At 49.1% G+C, this 18,478-nt stretch overlaps 1 protein-coding gene across 1 annotated transcript in view; it reads left to right on the forward strand.

The window, feature by feature from the left end:
• LOC140907321 (scavenger receptor cysteine-rich type 1 protein M130-like) overlaps positions 1-18,478 on the forward strand; it is a 179,904-nt gene that overhangs the window by 129,934 nt on the left and 31,492 nt on the right. Inside the window, exon 11 of the mRNA XM_073333014.1 lies at positions 8,448-8,751. Within this exon, the coding sequence (XP_073189115.1) occupies positions 8,448-8,751 (304 nt within the window). The remainder of the gene's footprint in view (positions 1-8,447; positions 8,752-18,478) is intronic.

Here is an 18,478-nt window from a genome sequence, read left to right on the forward strand (position 1 = left end):
AGTGGATCTCTTGTGTGGACTGGACCAGGCTGAGGTTGGTGGTGGGATGGAAATTGTTGAAATCATGGTGGAATTCCTCAAGGGCTTCTTTTCCATGGGTCCAGATGATGAAGATGTCATCAATATAGCGCAAGTAGAGTAGGGGCTTTAGGGGACGAGAGCTGAGGAAGCGTTGTTCTAAATCAGCCATAAAAATGTTGGCATACTGTGGGGCCATGCGGGTACCCATAGCAGTGCCGCTGATCTGAAGGTATACATTGTCCCCAAATGTGAAGTAGTTATGGGTAAGGACAAAGTCACAAAGTTCAGCCACCAGGTTAGCCGTGACATTATCGGGGATAGTGTTCTTGACGGCTTGTAGTCCATCTTTGTGTGGAATGTTGGTGTAGAGGGCTTCTACATCCATAGTGGCCAGGATGGTGTTATCAGGAAGATCACCGATGGATTGTAGTTTCCTCAGGAAGTCAGTGGTGTCTCGAAGGTAGCTGGGAGTGCTGGTAGCGTAGGGCCTGAGGAGGGAGTCTACATAGCGAGACAATCCTGCTATCAGGGTGCCAATGCCTGAGATGATGGGGCGCCCAGGATTTCCAGGTTTATGGATCTTGGGTAGTAGATAGAATATCCCAGGTCGGGGTTCCAGGGGTGTGTCTGTGCGGATTTGATCTTGTGCTTTTTCAGGAAGTTTCTTGAGCAAATGCTGTAGTTGCTTTTGGTAACTCTCAGTGGGATCAGAGGGTAATGGCTTGTAGAAACTCGTGTTGGAGAGCTGCTGAGCAGCCTCTTGTTCATATTCCGACCTATTCATGACGACAACAGCACCTCCTTTGTCAGCCTTTTTGATTATGATGTCAGAGTTGTTTCTGAGGCTGTGGATGGCATTGCGTTCCGCATGGCTGAGGTTATGGGGCAAGTGATGCTGCTTTTCCACAATTTCAGCCCGTGCACGTCGGCGGAAGCACTCTATGTAGAAGTCCAGTCTAGGAGCTTGTGACTTTTCCTTTCGGGATTGGATCTTGCCACTGTTATCGAGGCTTTTGTTACCTTGAGATTGGACTATTCAAATGAGCCTAATGTGGGGCTGCACCTTAAAACCATTCAGAGAACGAAGCTGATGAAAATGGCAGCAACTCATTGAGCAGGGCATCATGCTGGGAGTATGTTACAGCCGTGCTGCAGGATCTGCACTGGCTGCCCATCTCTGGGTGGAGGTTAAGGTGTTGGTGATGATTTATAAAGTCCTGAATGATCTGGGACCAGCCTCCCTGAGAGATCACCTCTCTCCATACGGACACAGCTATGGTTAGCAGGGACACCTGAGCTGGTTCCCCCTTTTTATAAAGGAGAGGGGTGGCTGGCAGGGTGTTCTCTGTGAGGCCTCCAGGACTCTGAAACTTGTTATCCTGTTTGGGCCAAAATAGCCAAAATTTGTTGACCTTCTGGGCACACTGCAAAAGACACTTGTTTGGGGGTTGGGGGTGGGAAGGACCCAGGCTGTGCATCACATAATGAGAAAGGGGTGGGAAGGAGTTTCTGTAGGTATCTGGCTAGCTGAGTTCCTGTTGAAATGGTCACTTCATGCTAATGGGATTTGAGTGTGTTATCAATGTTGTCCAGGTGCCAACAGTCTTTGTCCAGAATCCAACAGCTCCAAGGGCCAAGTCCTGTCTCCTCACTCCCCCATACGCTCACTGAAGCCAGTATAAGTTTTGCAATTTTGAAGTGAGCAGGATTTATCCAAATAAACCCAGAGCTGATTCCTCCCAGAGAAGGGGGGTGTGCATGTGTTGGGGTGCAGTGTGCAATGCCCTGTTCCCATGGGGGTATCGGGAGCTCTGCCTGCAGGAAGATTTATCCTGCAGGAGCCCTGCCTCCCTCCCCCAGGATTTCTGCTGGAGCAGAGAAGCTTTGAATCCTAGCTGGAGTCGAGAGAAGCCCGACCAGCACAAGCGGCATGGCAGAGGTGCCGCATCAGGGCCTCTCACGGCCACGTTGGTTTCATTCCCTTAAGGCCGCCCCTGCCCAGTTTCAGGGCTGCTCTCATTCCTCCAGCACAGAGGGGGCTGCAGGCTCCTTGCCATCCAGTATCCCAGCTCCAGGAAGACTTAACTGTACTGGGGGAGGGGGGAGCAGATCATGAGGTACATCAGCATGTGCTGGTGCGTCTTAGGGAGTGAATCTGGCCTAAAGAATCCAAAACTGATCAGCAATAGGATCCAAATTGAATGTGGGACCCAGATATGATTCAAATAATGCAGTGATTGGAACCTGCTGGGCTGGTGTTAGCAGCACAAGAATGATCCATGTGTCTGGCAGGGCAGTGAACTGCTCAGCAGTAGCTGGTTCATGGGAACCCGATGTGCTGCTGCGCCAGCCTGAGAAACTGACCCTGACCTTGATAATCAGCAAGGTCAGTCTCAATTATTATCTTTGAGAAAAACCTGCCCTGATGTATATTTCACAGACAGCTCAGTAACTGCGGTGAGTAGGGGGCTGGTACCCAGAAAATCCTGACAAAACCAACCCTCTAGCAGGTTACTTGGCGTTTATATTTCAGATTCCCAAGAAGTTCCTATATAATGTGCTGGGATTAGAGCCCATGACACAGCTGTGTATGACCGGAAAGCATGGAATTCTGTGGTGACTTCTGCTGATCAGACTGACATTGCAGGGGATGGACAGTTACTACCACGTGAGGGATAAATTACTGCACGATTGTGGGATAGTGTCATATAGTGATGCCAAGCACATGTTCAGCTCAATGCATTTTTGTTGGATTGCTGAGGAAATGTGTATCATCCCTTTGATATTTTTTATTTTCTATGGGAAACTTGAGTTTTCTTCACATGAACACAGACACAGTGGTATGTGTGGGGGGGTGGTATACAACATAGGAGATAGCACCATGTAGCTTTCCCTTTCCCTCAGTGCCCGAATCCTCCTCCCTGAGCAGAGGCCAGGTCAGTCTTTGCCAGAAGATTGTGTTTCACAATCATTGACCTCTTTACATTGTGCGGGAAAACAAATTTGTAAAATGATGTGGTGTCCAGGCAAACAAATGAGAAAATATCAGGGGTGGGCCAAAGTGGCAGGTTTCACTCCCAGACCCAGATCTGAACTTCTCCAATATTCAGAGTGCTGGGTGGGGTCATTATTCCAAGTTGAGCTACAGAGGTGTAGCCAGTATATGGTAGGTGCAGTATGTAAATGTGATTGTTATCCAGAAAGGTGCTGATGGCTGCCATCGGGGAATCTTTGATCCTAAGACAATGAATGAAAGCCAATGGCAGGACGAGAACTCTCTTTTAGGCTCAACAGACGGAGCAATCAAGATCCTTTATGTCGTAAAAACAGCTGCAGACAGTGGGGGCAACTGCCAAAGGCACTGGCCACATGGGCAGGGCAGAGCTAAGCCAGGGGTTTCCACTGTTGCCAAAGCAGGGGCTAGGATACTGGCGTCAGACTGTGTCTGTTGCGGGGAGAAGCCAGTAGAAGGAGTTGTGACTGGGATTTTGGAAGCAGAAAGGAAACAAAGCCAGTTGGAGCTCACTGGAGGGGCAGGCTGGGGGATTTCTGAGCAAGGAAACTGCCGGCTGTTCTTAGTTTCTACTGGGTGCAGGGAAACAGAACTGTGTGTGCACTTAGCTAGAGCAGTGCTGCAGCCTTGGGTCCTGCCACAAGTGAACATCACGGAGTTAACTCCGTTGAAAAAAAGCCCCTATTTTTCTTAGTGCAGACCAGGCCCCATGGGTTCCCTGTGGGACTGCACGGAAGTGAGCTGTACCTGAATAAACAGCCCTGTGGATTGCAGTAAAGTGAGCATTTTCTATTTGCTTGCCATTGAAGGAGCAGGATGGTCTGGCCACATACTGGTGTGAACTGCACTGTTCTCTCAGCTCCATGGAGGCTCCTTAAACATGGTGTCCCCAGCTCAGCCATCCACTGCTGCAACCAGCTTGTTCCAGGTCTCACAGTGGAACTCTGCATGTAGCTGTAACTCCTGGGCATTGTAATGATGCCTGGACTTGCTCCCAGTCTCAGGGACAGTCCTAGCTCTTCACACCCTGTCCTGGGGGGCCAGTTCTCCCAGCCAATATCCCAGAATTGTGTGGCAGGCAGTGGCCCCTCCTCTCATTCCTTGTTAACTGTCTCTCTTCCAGCTGCCAGCTTTGCCTCTCCACAACCCCCAGAAATGCAAACAGCTGTAGAGACAACTGGGGGCATGGGGTGGAGCTCAGAGCTACTGGGAGGAAAGCAGCTTGCAGGGAGTGGGGGCAGTCTGCTGCTCATCTGGGGAAGGAGCAGCCTGTACATGCAGGGCAGAGAGGCCAGGTAGAAAGGGGAGAAGAGGAGGAGGAAGAGCCCAGGGGAGGTGGGTGGGAAGAGACCAGTGGAAGAGGGAAATGTGTGGGGCAGGTGGGGAGAGGAAGCTCTGGCAGGGAGCACCAGGCTGTAATGCCAAGCTCCACAGAACAAAAGTTGTGAGGTTAAAAAAAAATCCAGTCTCATTTTTCCATCTGTCTTTGGACGTTGGGAACCCCCCCCCCCACTCCTCTGCCAGCGTTGGGGTGAGAATCGCAGGCTGAAAAGTCACCCTTTAGTGCACCCGAACTGCACGACTCTCCCTGGCTGCTCAGCTGGAGACTGCGCTTACCCTCCCCTCACCCCTGAGACAGGGAACTGCCCTCCATTGCCCAGCACTGCCTTCGCTCTGCCTCCTGGTTCAGTTCCTCTGACAGACGAAGGGCTGGCTGGGAAATAGCTTGACAGCTACTGAGCTAATTCATGCAGCGTAGTTCACGCTCACACACACAACTTCTGTTACTGTTCAGGGGTGAGTTACAGACAGAGGTACTGGAGACCTTCACTCTGATCTGACATTAACCCTTCACATAAATTATGTCATTGTAACAGGACAGGTTTGGTTTAGCCTTTTGCAAACAGCAACACTTCCCTGACTTCCTCCACCCCACACTGCCCCTGCAACTTCTCCACCTGAGACCGGGAAGCACTGCCCCCATTCTAGAGACCCCTCCCCTCTCCTGCCTGTGTCCCCTTTGCTCCTGCCCCCTCCCACTCCTAACCCCATCCCCTGCCTATTCCAGACTCCGTTCCCCTCCCCAATACTACCTCCTGTCCCCCTTCCCCACAACCCCTCCCCTACCTCCTGTCCACTGGCACCAGACTCCCCACTCCATCCCCACTCCTCCATCCTCCCCAATCCTCCCTCATGTGCCCCTGCTCCAAGCTCCCTCCCATCCTCTACTCCACACCCCTCCCCTCCTCACCCTCTTGCAGCCCTGCTTCAAACCCCCTCCCTCCTTCCCCCAGAAGTTCACCCTTCCCCACCCCTCTCTCCTCTTTCCCCCCTTATAAAACCCCCTCTTCTCCCCAATGCCTCCTTTTGCCCCCTTTCTCCTCTCTGCCCCTGATTCCTCATCCCCTCCTCACTTCTCACTCCTGTCCCCCACTCCAGACCCCTTCCTCTCGCCATGCAGACTCCCTTTTCTAAACCCCCTTCTCCTCCCCTCCCTCCTTCCCCCTGCTCAATAACCCACTCCAGCCCCATGCTCCCTGCTCCCCACTCCAGACCACCCTGTGCTCCATCTCTACTCCTCCATCCTGCCCCAATTTCAGATCCCTGTCCCCTCCCCTCCCTTCTGACTCTCTCTTTCCTGCCTCCCTGTTAACTCCCAATGCAGACACCCATCCCCTCCCCACTTCTCCCTCCTGCCCCTGCTTTCCAACCTCCTTCCTGCCCCCCAGTCCAGTCCCACCTCCTCGCTCCTGCCCCTTCCTATGCCCCTTTCCAGACCTTCCTCCCTTCTGTCCCTTCTGCCCCCCTGCTCCAGACACTCTCCCTTCCCCACCCTCTTTCCTCCCCTTCCTCCAGAACCCCCTCCCCACCGCTCCCTCCGGCTGACTTATTGTCTTTACCCCATTCCCTTGCAACGCTTGAATCTGCCTCCTGTCTCCCCAATGCCCTGCTCCCCTCACTCTCCCCATCCTCCTTTCACAGGGTCTCTGCTGCCCACCACGGTCCCTGGGTCCTCTCCAACCCCCTCAGCCACACAGAGACAGCCATGATCCCAGTGGGCTTTAAGTGAGAAGTGGCAGCCAGCTTTACTCAGGGCGGCCTCATTCCCTCATAGAATCATACAATATCAGGGTTGGAAGAGACCTCAGGAGGTCATCTAGTCCAACCCCCTGCTCAAAGCAGGACCAATCCCCAACTAAGTCATCCCAGACAGGGCTTTGTCAAGCCTGACCTTAAAAACTTCTAAGGAAGGAGATTCCACCATCTCCCTAGGTAACGCATTCCAGTGTTTCACCACCCTCCTAGTGAAAAAGTTTTTCCTAATATCCGACCTAAACCTCCCCCACTGCAACTTGAGACCATTACTCCTTGTTCTGTCATCAGCTACCAATAAGAACAGTCTAGAGCCATCCTCTTTGGAACCCCCTTTCAGGTAGTTGAAAGCAGCTATCAAATCCCCCCTCATTCTTCTCTTCCGTAGTCTAAACAATCCCAGTTCCCTCAGCCTCTCCTCATAAGTTATGTGTTCCAGTCCCCTAATCATTTTTGTTGCCCTCCGCTGGACTCTTTCCAATTTTTCTACATCCTTCTTGTAGTGTGGGGCCCAAAACTGGACACAGTGCTCCAGATGAGGCCTCACCAGTGTTGAATAGAGGGAAACAATCACATCCTTCGATCTGCTGGCAATGCCCCTACGTATACATCCCAAAATGCCATTGGCCATCTTGGCAACAAGGGCACACTGCTGACTCATATCCAGCTTCTCATCCACTGTAATCCCTAGGGCCTTTTCTGCGGAACTGCTACCGAGCAATTCGGTCCCTAGTCTGTAGCGGTGCATTGGATTCTTCTGTGCTAAGTGCAGGACTCTGCACTTGTCCTTGTTGAACCTCATCAGATTTCTTTTGGCCCAATCCTCCAATTTGTCTAAGTCCCTCTGTATCCTGTATGCTGTCATACTGTAGGGAGATGGCGGCTGTGACGGTGCCCCCCATAAGACTTTATGGAAATATACTTATAAATGTATATATGACATCACTAGAATGTGTTTTATGCTACATATGCCATGTAACATATCTCTGTAAAGGTTATGATCTACTGAATCTCTTCATCCTATTTGTATGCATGTATCATTTTTGTATTTGAAGTTATGAATATTGGCTGTATACTTGTTTGATTCTGAGTAGGTTTTAGTGAAGCAGTTGGTCTATTCTCAGTAAGTGCCCAATAAAGAAGCCCTTAAGCCAACAATGAACTTGGAAACGCCAATCCACATCTGGGCTTTCCCAGGAATGTGTCTTGGTTGGTAAGGAACTCAGTCATGCAGGGACATGTGACTTGCCCAGGTGACTCCAAAACTCCATTTTGTCTTCAGCTGGCTAAAGAGAGAGCCTCTCCACCTCCAAAGATACCTGAAAGAAACTGGAACAAAGTACAGTAACTACAGGGGGTGTAAGTGATTGCTGGACCCAGACTAGAAGGAGACTAATCTGTAAAAGAGAGTGTACTGGAACTGGTGAGGTTTTTATCTGTATTCAGTTTTATTACGGTAGTAGGCTTAGATTTGCATGTTTTATTTTATTTTGCTTGTTAATTCACTTTGTTCTGTCTGTTACTACTTAGAACCACTTAAATGCTACTTTCTGTATTTAATAAAATCACTTTTTACTTATTAATTAACCCAGAGTATGTATTAATACTTGCCGGGGGGGGACAGCTGTACATATCTCTTTCAGTGTTATAGAGGGTGAATAATTTATGAGTTTACCCTTTATTAGCTTTATACAGGGTAAAATGGATTTATTTAGGGTTTGGACCCCATTGGGAGTTGGGCATCTGAGTGTCAAGGACAGGAACACTTCTGTAAGCTGCTCTTAGTTAAGTTTGCAGTTTGGGGCATGTGGTTCAGACCCTGGATCTGTGTTGGAGCAGACTGGTGTGTCTGGCTCAGCAAGACAGGGTGCTGGAGTCCCAAACTGGCAGGGAAAGCATGGGCAGAAGTAGTCTGGGCACATCAGGTGGCAGCTCCCAGGGAGGTTCTGTGATCCAACCCGTCATAGCGGCATCTTGCTGGCTTCAGCCCCAGTGACAATGACAGGAGATGGTGCCATTTGGAATAAGGGAAACTCAGTGAGTTGGCACCTTCAACGTATTATCATAGGATGGGTAAAAACACCCCAAATCACCAGAGTGGGGATAAAATGGTGAGAGCTGCAGCAGTGACAGCTCTGAGTGTGAGGCCCTGAGATGGGATCAGGTGGAGCCATGAGGCAGCTCTGGGCATGTCCCATTCTCCTGGCTCTGGGCGTGGATCCCCTGCTGCCGGGTGTGGCCTCTGCTGTGATAACGCTGGGGAGGGGGCTCCCTGCTCACTCTGACCTGCTCTGTGTCTCTCTTTGAAGGTGCAGACGAGCTGAGGCTGGCGGATGGAGGCAGCCCCTGTGCCGGGAGAGTGGAGGTTAAACACCAGGATCAGTGGGGGACGGTGTGTGATGATAGCTGGGACATGGCAGATGCTGGAGTTGTCTGTAAGCAGTTGGGATGTGGAGTTGCTGTCAGTGCCCCTGGCTTGGCTCCATTTGGACCAGGATCTGGAAAAATTTGGCTGGATGAAGTTGCCTGTCGTGGTACTGAGTCTGCTCTCTGGCACTGCGGGAACAACGGATGGGATAAGAGTAACTGCGATCATACAGAGGATGCTGGAGTGACCTGTTCAGGTAAGAATCAGCCAGCTCAGTCCTAAAAGGCAAATCCCCTGAGACAAAAGGGCTTGAACTCAGAGAGCGTCGTGTGCCTGTGACCCTAACGAGAAATGTACAAAAGCCGGAGCAAGTCCTGTCATTATTTTTATTACTGAACTGTAATTATTACTGTTCATGTCTCTGGCCACTGAGGATCCCCCTGTGTGACTGTGAAGCATTTTTGTTATGTCATTTCCAGTTGTTTCAATGCCACGTCTTTCCTTTCCCTTTGAATGGCTCCCATTTTGCAGTTTGTTTTCTGAATATGAGTCAGTGACAGGGAGGGACCCGTGGCCAGTGGGTCAGGGCTCATTTGGGAGAGGTCTGTGACCCAGCCAGGAGCTTCCTGCTCTGCAGGGCTGAAGGTTTCTTTAGGATGCAGTTGTTCATGAGGGCACTAGCCGTGCTCGGGCTGTCTGCCCCACAGGAGCCTGTGGCTGCAGTTGGCAGCTGCCATTTTGGAGGGAAAATATCTGGCTCAGAGCTGGAAACGTAGCCATCATCAGGGAAAATTTTAAAGAAAATCATTGAATTAGCAAACTTGCCTGTTTCCCAATAATGTGTCTGTTTATCTATAACCATTAACGTCTGTTTAAAACTTTTATATGATTTTCCATTGGGATTCCAAAGAGTCCAACAAGAGTTTGGTGCCCAACTGGCATTTACTTTGAATAAGACAATTGATCCTAAGTGCCTACAGGCCAGATTGTTAAAGATATTTAGGTGTCTAAACCTGCAGATAGGTGCCCAGTGGGATTTTCAAATGTGCCTGGTGCCAAACTCCCAGGAGTTTTGGAAAATCCCACTAGGCACCTTTGTGCATTTCCATGCAGCTGAATGCCCTTTGAAATCTGATCCTGAGTCATTTTTGAAAATGGCACATAAACCCCTAAATCACTGAGGCACTTTTGAAAATGTTACCCTTAGACTCAAATCCAGACCCAGACGCCCAGCCAAAGGAGATGGGGAGATGCACAGAGGGTGGGGCATTTATGAAGATTCTGACCCCCCCCCCCCATAGGGTGATCAGGAAATGGGAGGATCCTCCTGGCTTGACCAGAATTAGAGTTAGCTCAGAGCACTCCCCAAACCCCCAGCCTGTTTTGTTACTTTTCATGTTTTGGACCAACCAGTAATAGAAAATTATAAAATCTCTGATACCCTGTAGATCTGGCCTAGAGAGTATCATATTATGGAGACATTTGTTGTGACTTAATAGTTAACGTTACAACTACGGGCCCCTTATAAGTTTTATTTTAAACTCTCATTTCTTAACATTTGGTCGGAATAATATCTTCCTCTGAATATAGCACATGGAAGAGAGGATATTTTCCTATAGTTCCAAAAGTTTTACCAGCTCCCCATGGTGATGGTAGCTAAGGGTTGTGTTTAATCTTGGCCCTTTCTTGGATTTTGAGTGTTTCAATGACAAACCTTGAAAATCTCTTAACATGGGGGGAGGGGCAGTAGCGGGGGTGGGAGGGTTTTATGCACTTTCCTAGTCTTTAAAAATAAATAAAAAAGATCGGAGAAAAGAACTTAGTAAAAAGGCACTTCATTGCCAGGACTTTGAAACTCTGCAGACGTAAAATACAGTGGGCTCTTGCAGATGTAACCCCCCTAACCTGGTCCTAACAACGGCTCAATGTCTGGTGCTGCCCACGCAGCAAGTGCCCAGCAGGGCGTCCCTCACCTCTGAACCTCAGCAGGAGGAGGGAGCTGCACACGAACCAAGGGGTATCAGAGCAGACGTCCCGTCTGTGCACCTTTCTGTAAAACGGCTGCTGCGTCTCCGCTGGAACTGCACTTTTGCAGTGGGGATAAAGTGAGGGTTGTTCCCCATCCCTGAGCTGAAGGCTGGAGAGGAGGAGGAGTCTTTCCATGCCCCGCATAGTTATGTCCATTCCTGTCACTAAGCCCCATCTTCCCTGGGTAGAGGTGCAGGGCAAGGACAAAGGGCAAAACCCAGGGTTCTTTACTCGGGCAATCAGCCAGTGACTGTAATGTGAGTTTGCTTTGTACAGACTGAGTAGAAACAGAATAAAGGACTCAGGATTGGGCCCATTCAGAATTATTCCAGAAATAACCAGTCATCTGTCTACAAACTAGCCCTGTGCACTGGATATCACTGAGAAAAAACCCATACGGGAGCTGTGATGTTTCTGCACCAAGCAATTTTTGAGAGGTGCTGTCCTGGCAGAATACTAGAAAACTTTCCAAAAAGGGTCAAGTATCAGAGGGGTAGCCGCGTTAGTTTGTATCCACAAAAGCAATGAGGAGGCTGGTGGCACCTTAAATCTGTTAGTCTTTAAGGTGCCACCGGACTCCTTGTTGTTTTTCCAAAAAGTGACAGTGATCCTCGTATATGCAGTGTTGTTGTACCTGGGTTAGTCCCAGGATATTAGAGAGACAAGGTGGGTGAGGCAATATCTTTTATTGGACCCACTTCTGTTGGAGAGAGAGAAATGTTTGATCTGACAGAGAAGAGCTGTCTGTAAGCTGAGACGCTTGTCTCTTTCACCAACAGGAGCCGGTCCAATAAAAGTTATTGGCACAAGTTGTTGTTGTTGTTGTTATTGTTGGCACAATAACTTGTGTTATTGGCACAAGTTATTGGCACATTGGCACTTTGATGGGTTCGGTCACAGAGACCCTCTATGACTGTCACCTGATGTGCTGAATTTACCTCTGAGCCTGTTTTCCCTGCCAGTTTGGGACTCCAGAACCCTGCCTTGTTGAGCCAGACACGCTAGCCTGCTACAACACACACCCAGGTCTGCTCCATGCCCCCAAAGCTCCAGACCTTAGGTGACCTGCTGGGCAGTTGTTGGTTATCTCCAGCACCCAGACACCCAGCTCCCAGTGGAATCCAAACCCCAAATAAATCCATTTTACTCTGTATAAAGCTTATTCAGGGTAAACCCATAAATTGTTTACCCTCTATCACACTGAAATAGAGATATGCACAGCTGTTTGTTCCCCTTGGTATTAATCACTTACTCTGGGTTTATCAATAAACAAAAGTGATTTTATTTAGTATAAACAGTAGGATTTAAGTGGTTCCAAGTAATAACAGACAGAACAAAGTAAGTTACCAAGCGAAACAAAACAAACCATGCAAGTCTAAGCCTAATACATTAGGAAACTGATTAGAGGTATTGGAACATCTCTCACCCCCAGAGATGTTCCAATAGGTTTCTTTCACAGACTAGACTCTTTCCTAGTCTGGGCCCAATCCTTTCCCCGGTACAATCCTTATTAGTTCCAGCAGGCATCTTCGGTGAAAAGCAGGGGCTTTCTCATGACTGGGACCACCCTTGTCCTGCTCCACCCCCTTTTATAGCTTTGGCACAAGGTGGGAATCCTTTGTCTCTCTGGATCCACACCCCTCCTTCTAAATGGAAAAGCACCAGGTTTGAGATGGATTCCAGTATCAGGTGACATGGTCACATCTCACTGTAAGACCTCATTTTTCATTACCAATGGGCTGGCCTACATGTACACAGGCAAGCTTGCAGGTAAACAGAGCCATTTACAGTCCATTGTCCAAGTCAATGGGAGTCATCAAGATTTTACACCACCATTAATGGCCCACACTTTACATAATTACAGTAGGACCTCAGAGTTATACTTCAGATTTCTAGTTTCAGATACAAGAATGAAACATTCATAGAAATAGGATGAATATATTCAGTAGATTATAAGCTTTGTAATGATACCTTACAAGAGACCTTTTGCATCAAACATATTCCAGTTACATCCTATTCACATTCATAAAGCGTGTAGAGTGCAACGTCACAGGCACCACATCTGGGCCTTGGCAGGTGTCACAGATCTACAAGATCTGTGCTATGCCCCAGCTTTTAAACAATCCTGGGGAAGAACCCCTTCAGTTTGCCAGACCCCGCAAGGGTCCCACACTTCCTTAAAGGTAGATCACGTAGCCTCAACGCCTCCGAGACAGAGCCTCTGGGCTCCAACACTCCTGTTTCACCCCATATGCTCTGCCCAGTGGGTTCAACTGAGATAGACCCCAGCTTAGAGACGTTTATACTCATCAGGGACCAATGCACCTCAACAAGTATCTGCAGTGACACCCGGCAGCCTTTTCAAACCACAGCAGGATTTACTGGTCAACTGGAACACGCCTTCGGGAAGTTCTTCAGTTAGCACAGAGAAGAAGCAAAATTACGATGTGGTCCATACTGGCCAAGTCAGGGCTCCCATGAGCCATGCTGCTTGGACCCGTCTTGGTTTCCACTTTTTCTCTGTCTCTTTGTCTCTCAGTCCCAGGTGAGCTCTCGTGTCTCTCCAAAGGCCAGCTCTTGTCCTAGACTCCTATCACTGCTCCGTCCATTGTCCTTCTCCTGCTGACCCCTGCCAAGTTCACATGTTCTGCCTGCTGAAGTTTCCCAGGGTTAGTTGTCAGTTGTTCAATCCCTGAGGTTCCCATTGTCTTTCAGGATCCTCCATTAATATAGGTGAGCTCCAGCCAGTCCTGTAATAACTCATTCATCCCACCCTAGACAGTTAAGTGACACATGTCTTCAGCTCTCCCCCGGAAGAGCTTTGTAATCTTATTGCACTGATTGGGTAGCAATCCTTAGCCAGGTAAGTCACTGCCCTGCCAAGCATTCATAAAATATTACACAGAATTCCCACTTCATCACCGCAGTTGAGAGTTCTGCTGCCCAGACACAGCCACTGTAAAGTTGCCCAGTGTCTGTCTTAGGGCAATGCTCACATGTATGAGCCTGCACAATGACCCTTCCCCATCCGGAAAAGCACTAGTTGGATGTTGAAAGGCCCCACTTTATCAGTCAGTAATCTTCTCAGTTGCTTTGCCATTTTCCCTCTCTCTCATTTCTCCTGTCTTCCCCACGGCTTTCACATTCTGCACCCACATAGAACCTGCCTGGCCAATTATCCATATCGCACCAAGGCAAATACAATACAGTTCCCATAGTTAGGATCCTACCAAATTCACGGCCATGAAATCTGGTCTCCCCCCGTGAAATCTGGTCTTTTGTGTGCTTTTACCCTATACTATACAGATTTCACAGGGGACCGACATTTCTCAAACTGGGGGTCCTGACCCAAAAGGGAGTTGTGGGGTGGGGGGGTCACAAGGTTATTTTAGGGGGACTGTGGAATTGCCACCCTTACTTGTGCACTGCCTTCAGAGCTGGGCGGTCGGAGAGCAGCAGCTGTTTCCCAGGCACCCAGCTCTGAAGGCAGCGCCCCGCCAGCAGCAGTGCAGAAATAAGGGTGGCAACACCACATCAGGCCACCCTTACTTCTGCGCTGCTGCTGGCGGTAGCTCTGCCTTCAGAGCTGGGATCCTGGCCACCAGCCGCCGCTCTCCAGCTGCCCAGCTCCGAAAGCAGTGCCACCAGCAGCAGCAGCAGCAGCAGCAGCACAGAAATAAGTGTAGCAGCATCGCAACCGCCCCCTACATTGTCCTTGGGACCCTCCCGACAATTCCTTTCTGGGCCAGGACCCCAACAATTACAACAGCCTGAAATTTCAGATTTAAATAGCCAAAATCATGAAATTTATGATTTCTAAAATCCTATGACAGTGAAATTGACCAAAATGGATGGTGATTTTGGTAGGGCCCTCCCCATAGTCTACACGCCAGGCAGCAATCCTATATACACACGCAGTACACGGGGGGGGGAGCATAAAAACAGACTTGTCTCCCCAGGGGAGAACAGTGGCGAGGTCAGCACAGAGCATGGCCTTGTTAAAAATGGTTATCGAGTAGGACGCCGGTACACCAGCTTTGCACGTACTCCAGCCACTTGCACCAAATTTACCCAGGCTTGCACTGGAGACTAAGCATAGTGTAGAGTTGTGCTAACCACTCCCTCCTTTGTTCAGCCTCATTCTCTTTTGGAGCGTGACTCTTGTCTCATTACCTGCAGCTAGACTGGTTGAGTTAAACCTTTTCACACAGGCGACAACCACTTCAGAGGTGGTGGGTCGGTGTAACTCACTAGTAGTGATGTGTAAGGACCACTTTACTCCACCTTTACATGAGTGCAGCTGCCTACAGATAGCGGTATGGAGACCTGAGCCCTCTGTGTGCACATAGCCCTGCAGTCACTGCTAGAGTTAAACATTTTTCACACTGGTGACCTACTTATCCTCACTGGAGCTCTACGAGTCCCGCCCGAGACAGGAGGTCATTGTTCATTCATTGCAATGAAGGCCAGACTCTCCTTACTGCCTGTGGACAGACAGCTTCGCATGTCAGAGACTGTGGAATTAAGTTAAAATTCACTGACAAAGACTTCATTCACACAGAGTTCAGGTTGCCCAAGGTATCCCATTCCCTTGGGTTGGGCAAAACTCAAACCCCTGAAAACCAGGTAATCCAGAGTTAAGGTGAATGCCAAGGCAGCCTTAACTCTGCCCCCTGGAGCTGGACTAGCCATTGCCATTGGGAATTGTTTTCAAGTGCTCCAGCTGCAGTCCCTGTGTTAGGTGTAGCTGTACTGAATGGTGGAGGCGATGAGTTAGAGCCACTTGGAAGAGCTGTGATTGTGATATGAGATCTGGTTCTGAGACACCCATGTGATCAAAGGGAAGAGATGCCAATGTACCTGGAGGGATCCAGTATGCATCATTTCAGCGCTGTGTTCTGCAGGGTGTGTCAGTGGTGGAGCACAGGCATCTTCTTGCCATGGGGATTGCAGCAGTGAGGTGGGAGATGGAAGCAGTCCGTGTGTTTAATGATGGGATGGTGAAAGGACAGTGTAAGATGAAACACTAAGTAATGGGAAGGGGGTTGTGAGAAGGGGCAAAGGGGTTGTAAAATGTAACAAGTGTGGGGTTGTTTCTGACTGGGGAGGAGGGTCAGTGTTTGCAGGGCACTGGCCACTGCGGACCCCCCTCTGTGACTGTGAAGTGTTTTCATTTTCTCATCTCCAGTTGTTCCGGTGCCAGGCCTTTCCTTTCCCTTGCAATGGCTCCCATTTTCCAGTTCATTTTCTGAATGTGGGTCAGTGTCATGGAGGGTCTCAGCCCAGCTTTGGGACCTGTGGCCAGGGGTGGAGGCTTATGTGGGAGGAATCTCTGATCCGGCCAGGAGTTAGCCTGCTCTGCAGGGTGGAAGGTTTCTTCTTGATGCCGTTGTTCATCAGGGCAGTAGTGATGCTGGTGCTGTCTGCCCCATAGGGCCCTGTGCCTGGTGCTGCCAGTTGCCCCTTTTGGGGGAAAATATTTGGGAAACTTAGTCATGGTCATAGAAACATTTAATGAAAATCATTGAATTAGTGAATTTGCCTGTTGGCAAATAATGTGTCTGGTTCTTTATAACCATTAACTTCTGTTAAAAAAATTGTGTATGAATTTACATTGGGATTGCCAAAAAATTGTATATGAATTTACACTGGGCTGATGGGAGTTCAGTGCCCAATTTGCTTTGACTTTCAGTGAGACTATGGATCCTAAGTGCCCAAGGGCCAGGTTTTAAAAGATATTTAGGTATCTATAAATGCAGATAGGTGCTCAGTGGGATTTTCAAATGTGCCTGGTGCCGAACTCCCAGGAGATTTGGAAAGTCCCAGTAGATGCCTGTCTGCACTCCTAGGTGCCTGAGTGTCTTTTAAAATCTGGCCCTGAGTCACTTTTGAAAATGACACGTAGGCTCCTAGGTCACTGAGGCACTTCTAAAATTTTTACCCTTAGACTAAAATCCAGACCCCCGTACCCAGCCAGAGTAGCTTGGGAGATGCGCAGGGCGCAGGGTGTTTATGGAGCCCCTTCCCACCCTCATAGGTTGACCAGGCAATGGGTTGATCGTCCCCGCTCTCTGATACCCTGTAGATCTGGTGTACCATAGAGGGATCAGCCAAAAGCATGTCTCAGCCTTACACAGCACAAGAATATTGTATTATGGAGGAATTTCCTGTGACTTAATAGTTAACATTACAATTATGGGTCCATTATAAGTTTTATTTTTAACTTTTCTCTTTTTAACAGTTAGTAGGAGTAATAAATTCCTATTCAAAAGGCACAAGGAAGAGTAGAATATTTTCCTTTAGAATTTCAAAAGTTTTAGCAGCTCCCCCTGGCAATGGGAGCTAAAGGTAAGTGTTTAATATTAACCCTCTGTGGATTGTGAGTGCACTGGGGAATTGGGGAAGGGATGGAATAGGGGCGGGACTGAGGGTGGAGCGGGAGTTGAGCACCCCCTGGGACAATTGAAAGCCAGCACCTATGCCTGGATTACAATAACAGTCTTACCATGGAGTCACAGACAGTGCCCTTAGACCAGTGGTGTTCAACCTGCGGCCTGCAGGCTGCACATGGCCCATCAGAGTAATCTGTTGTTGGGCCTCAAGACAGTTTGTTTACATTTGCACGGCCACCCGCAGCTCCCAGTGGCTGTGGTCTATAATTCAAAATGGTAGCAGAGATGTAGTCATCTGACAGTTTCCCAAAACTCTCTCAGAGCTACCCAGAATAACTCGGGGGATCTCCATCTTTTTGTTTACTTATTCCACCCTGTTAGAATCCAGACAGTCCAGAGATGAAGGATCTTTCCCTGAATCCAGCCTTATAGCTTCATCTCACAGAAAACAAGCTGGCAGGGTCACTACGCACATGAACTCTTCCTTTGGTGATGGAGAGTGAGGAATGCATTTAGAGTGTTTGCCTCCGATCATCACACACAATGACCACTTGCTTTGAAATTAGCACTTTTCTGTGAAAGTTCTTCATTTGCATTCCACAAGGCTTCTTTCTCGTTTGATTAGTTATTTCGTTACCGGGCTATACACAGTGGAAATGTTTGCTATTGCATTATAACGTGATACAGATAAGTGAGAACCATGCAAATAACATGGTTAGTTTTCTTGAAGATTAAACACTCTTATACATTTACACATTTAATAATCACTTTGATCAATACTAATGCACACGTGAATGGGCCAGGCTGTGCATTTGTAAGCTTTCAGTGAGACCTGGGGCTTTGGCATGAGCTGGCACCTGATCTGCCAGCATCACAATCAGAGTGCAGGCTCATCTGTTCGCTCCCGGCACTCTGTCCCAGGGAGACTGTCTTCCCCTACTGGGCCCAGGCAGTGCAGAAGGGAAACCACCTGAACTGAATGTAGAAGGGACAAGAATCAGACCAGGATGAGAGGAGGAGGGTAGATTGGGACAAGGAGCCTGTCGGGTGGCCGGGGGGGACAGACGGACATTCTGAAACTGGATACTGGTGGGAAGCGAGAAACTGGGACTGGGAGAGAAAGGGGGAGATGGGAACTGGCTGGGCAAGGGGACTGGGACTGGGAGGAGGGAGGGGGAGGAGACTATTACGGGCTAGGCAGGGTAAATAGAACAAGAGTCGGGGGACAGAGACTGTGACATACTGAGCAAGGAGGCTGGGAGCTGGGGGAGACTGGGACTGACTGGAGAAGGAGGCTGGGACTGGGAGCCAGTGTGGAGGAACTGGGGGTGGGTAAGGAGAGACAGACCAGAAAAGGAGCCAGAGTGTGGGGAGAGTCTAAGACTAACTGGGCGATGAGACTGGAATAAGCAGCCAGGGTGGGGTGGAGGAGACCGAGAGCAGATTGACATGAACATTTAGTGTGTGGCAAGCTGGGGAGTAAATCTCCCCTGCTCTGGCCTGCCAGGCACCGAGTGTCCATGGGGATCGTGCTGCCGTGCACTAACAGTTCCCTCGTGTGCT

Source organism: Lepidochelys kempii, chromosome 1 (assembly GCF_965140265.1).
Source record: "Lepidochelys kempii isolate rLepKem1 chromosome 1, rLepKem1.hap2, whole genome shotgun sequence".
Classification (NCBI taxonomy): Eukaryota; Metazoa; Chordata; order Testudines; family Cheloniidae; genus Lepidochelys; species Lepidochelys kempii.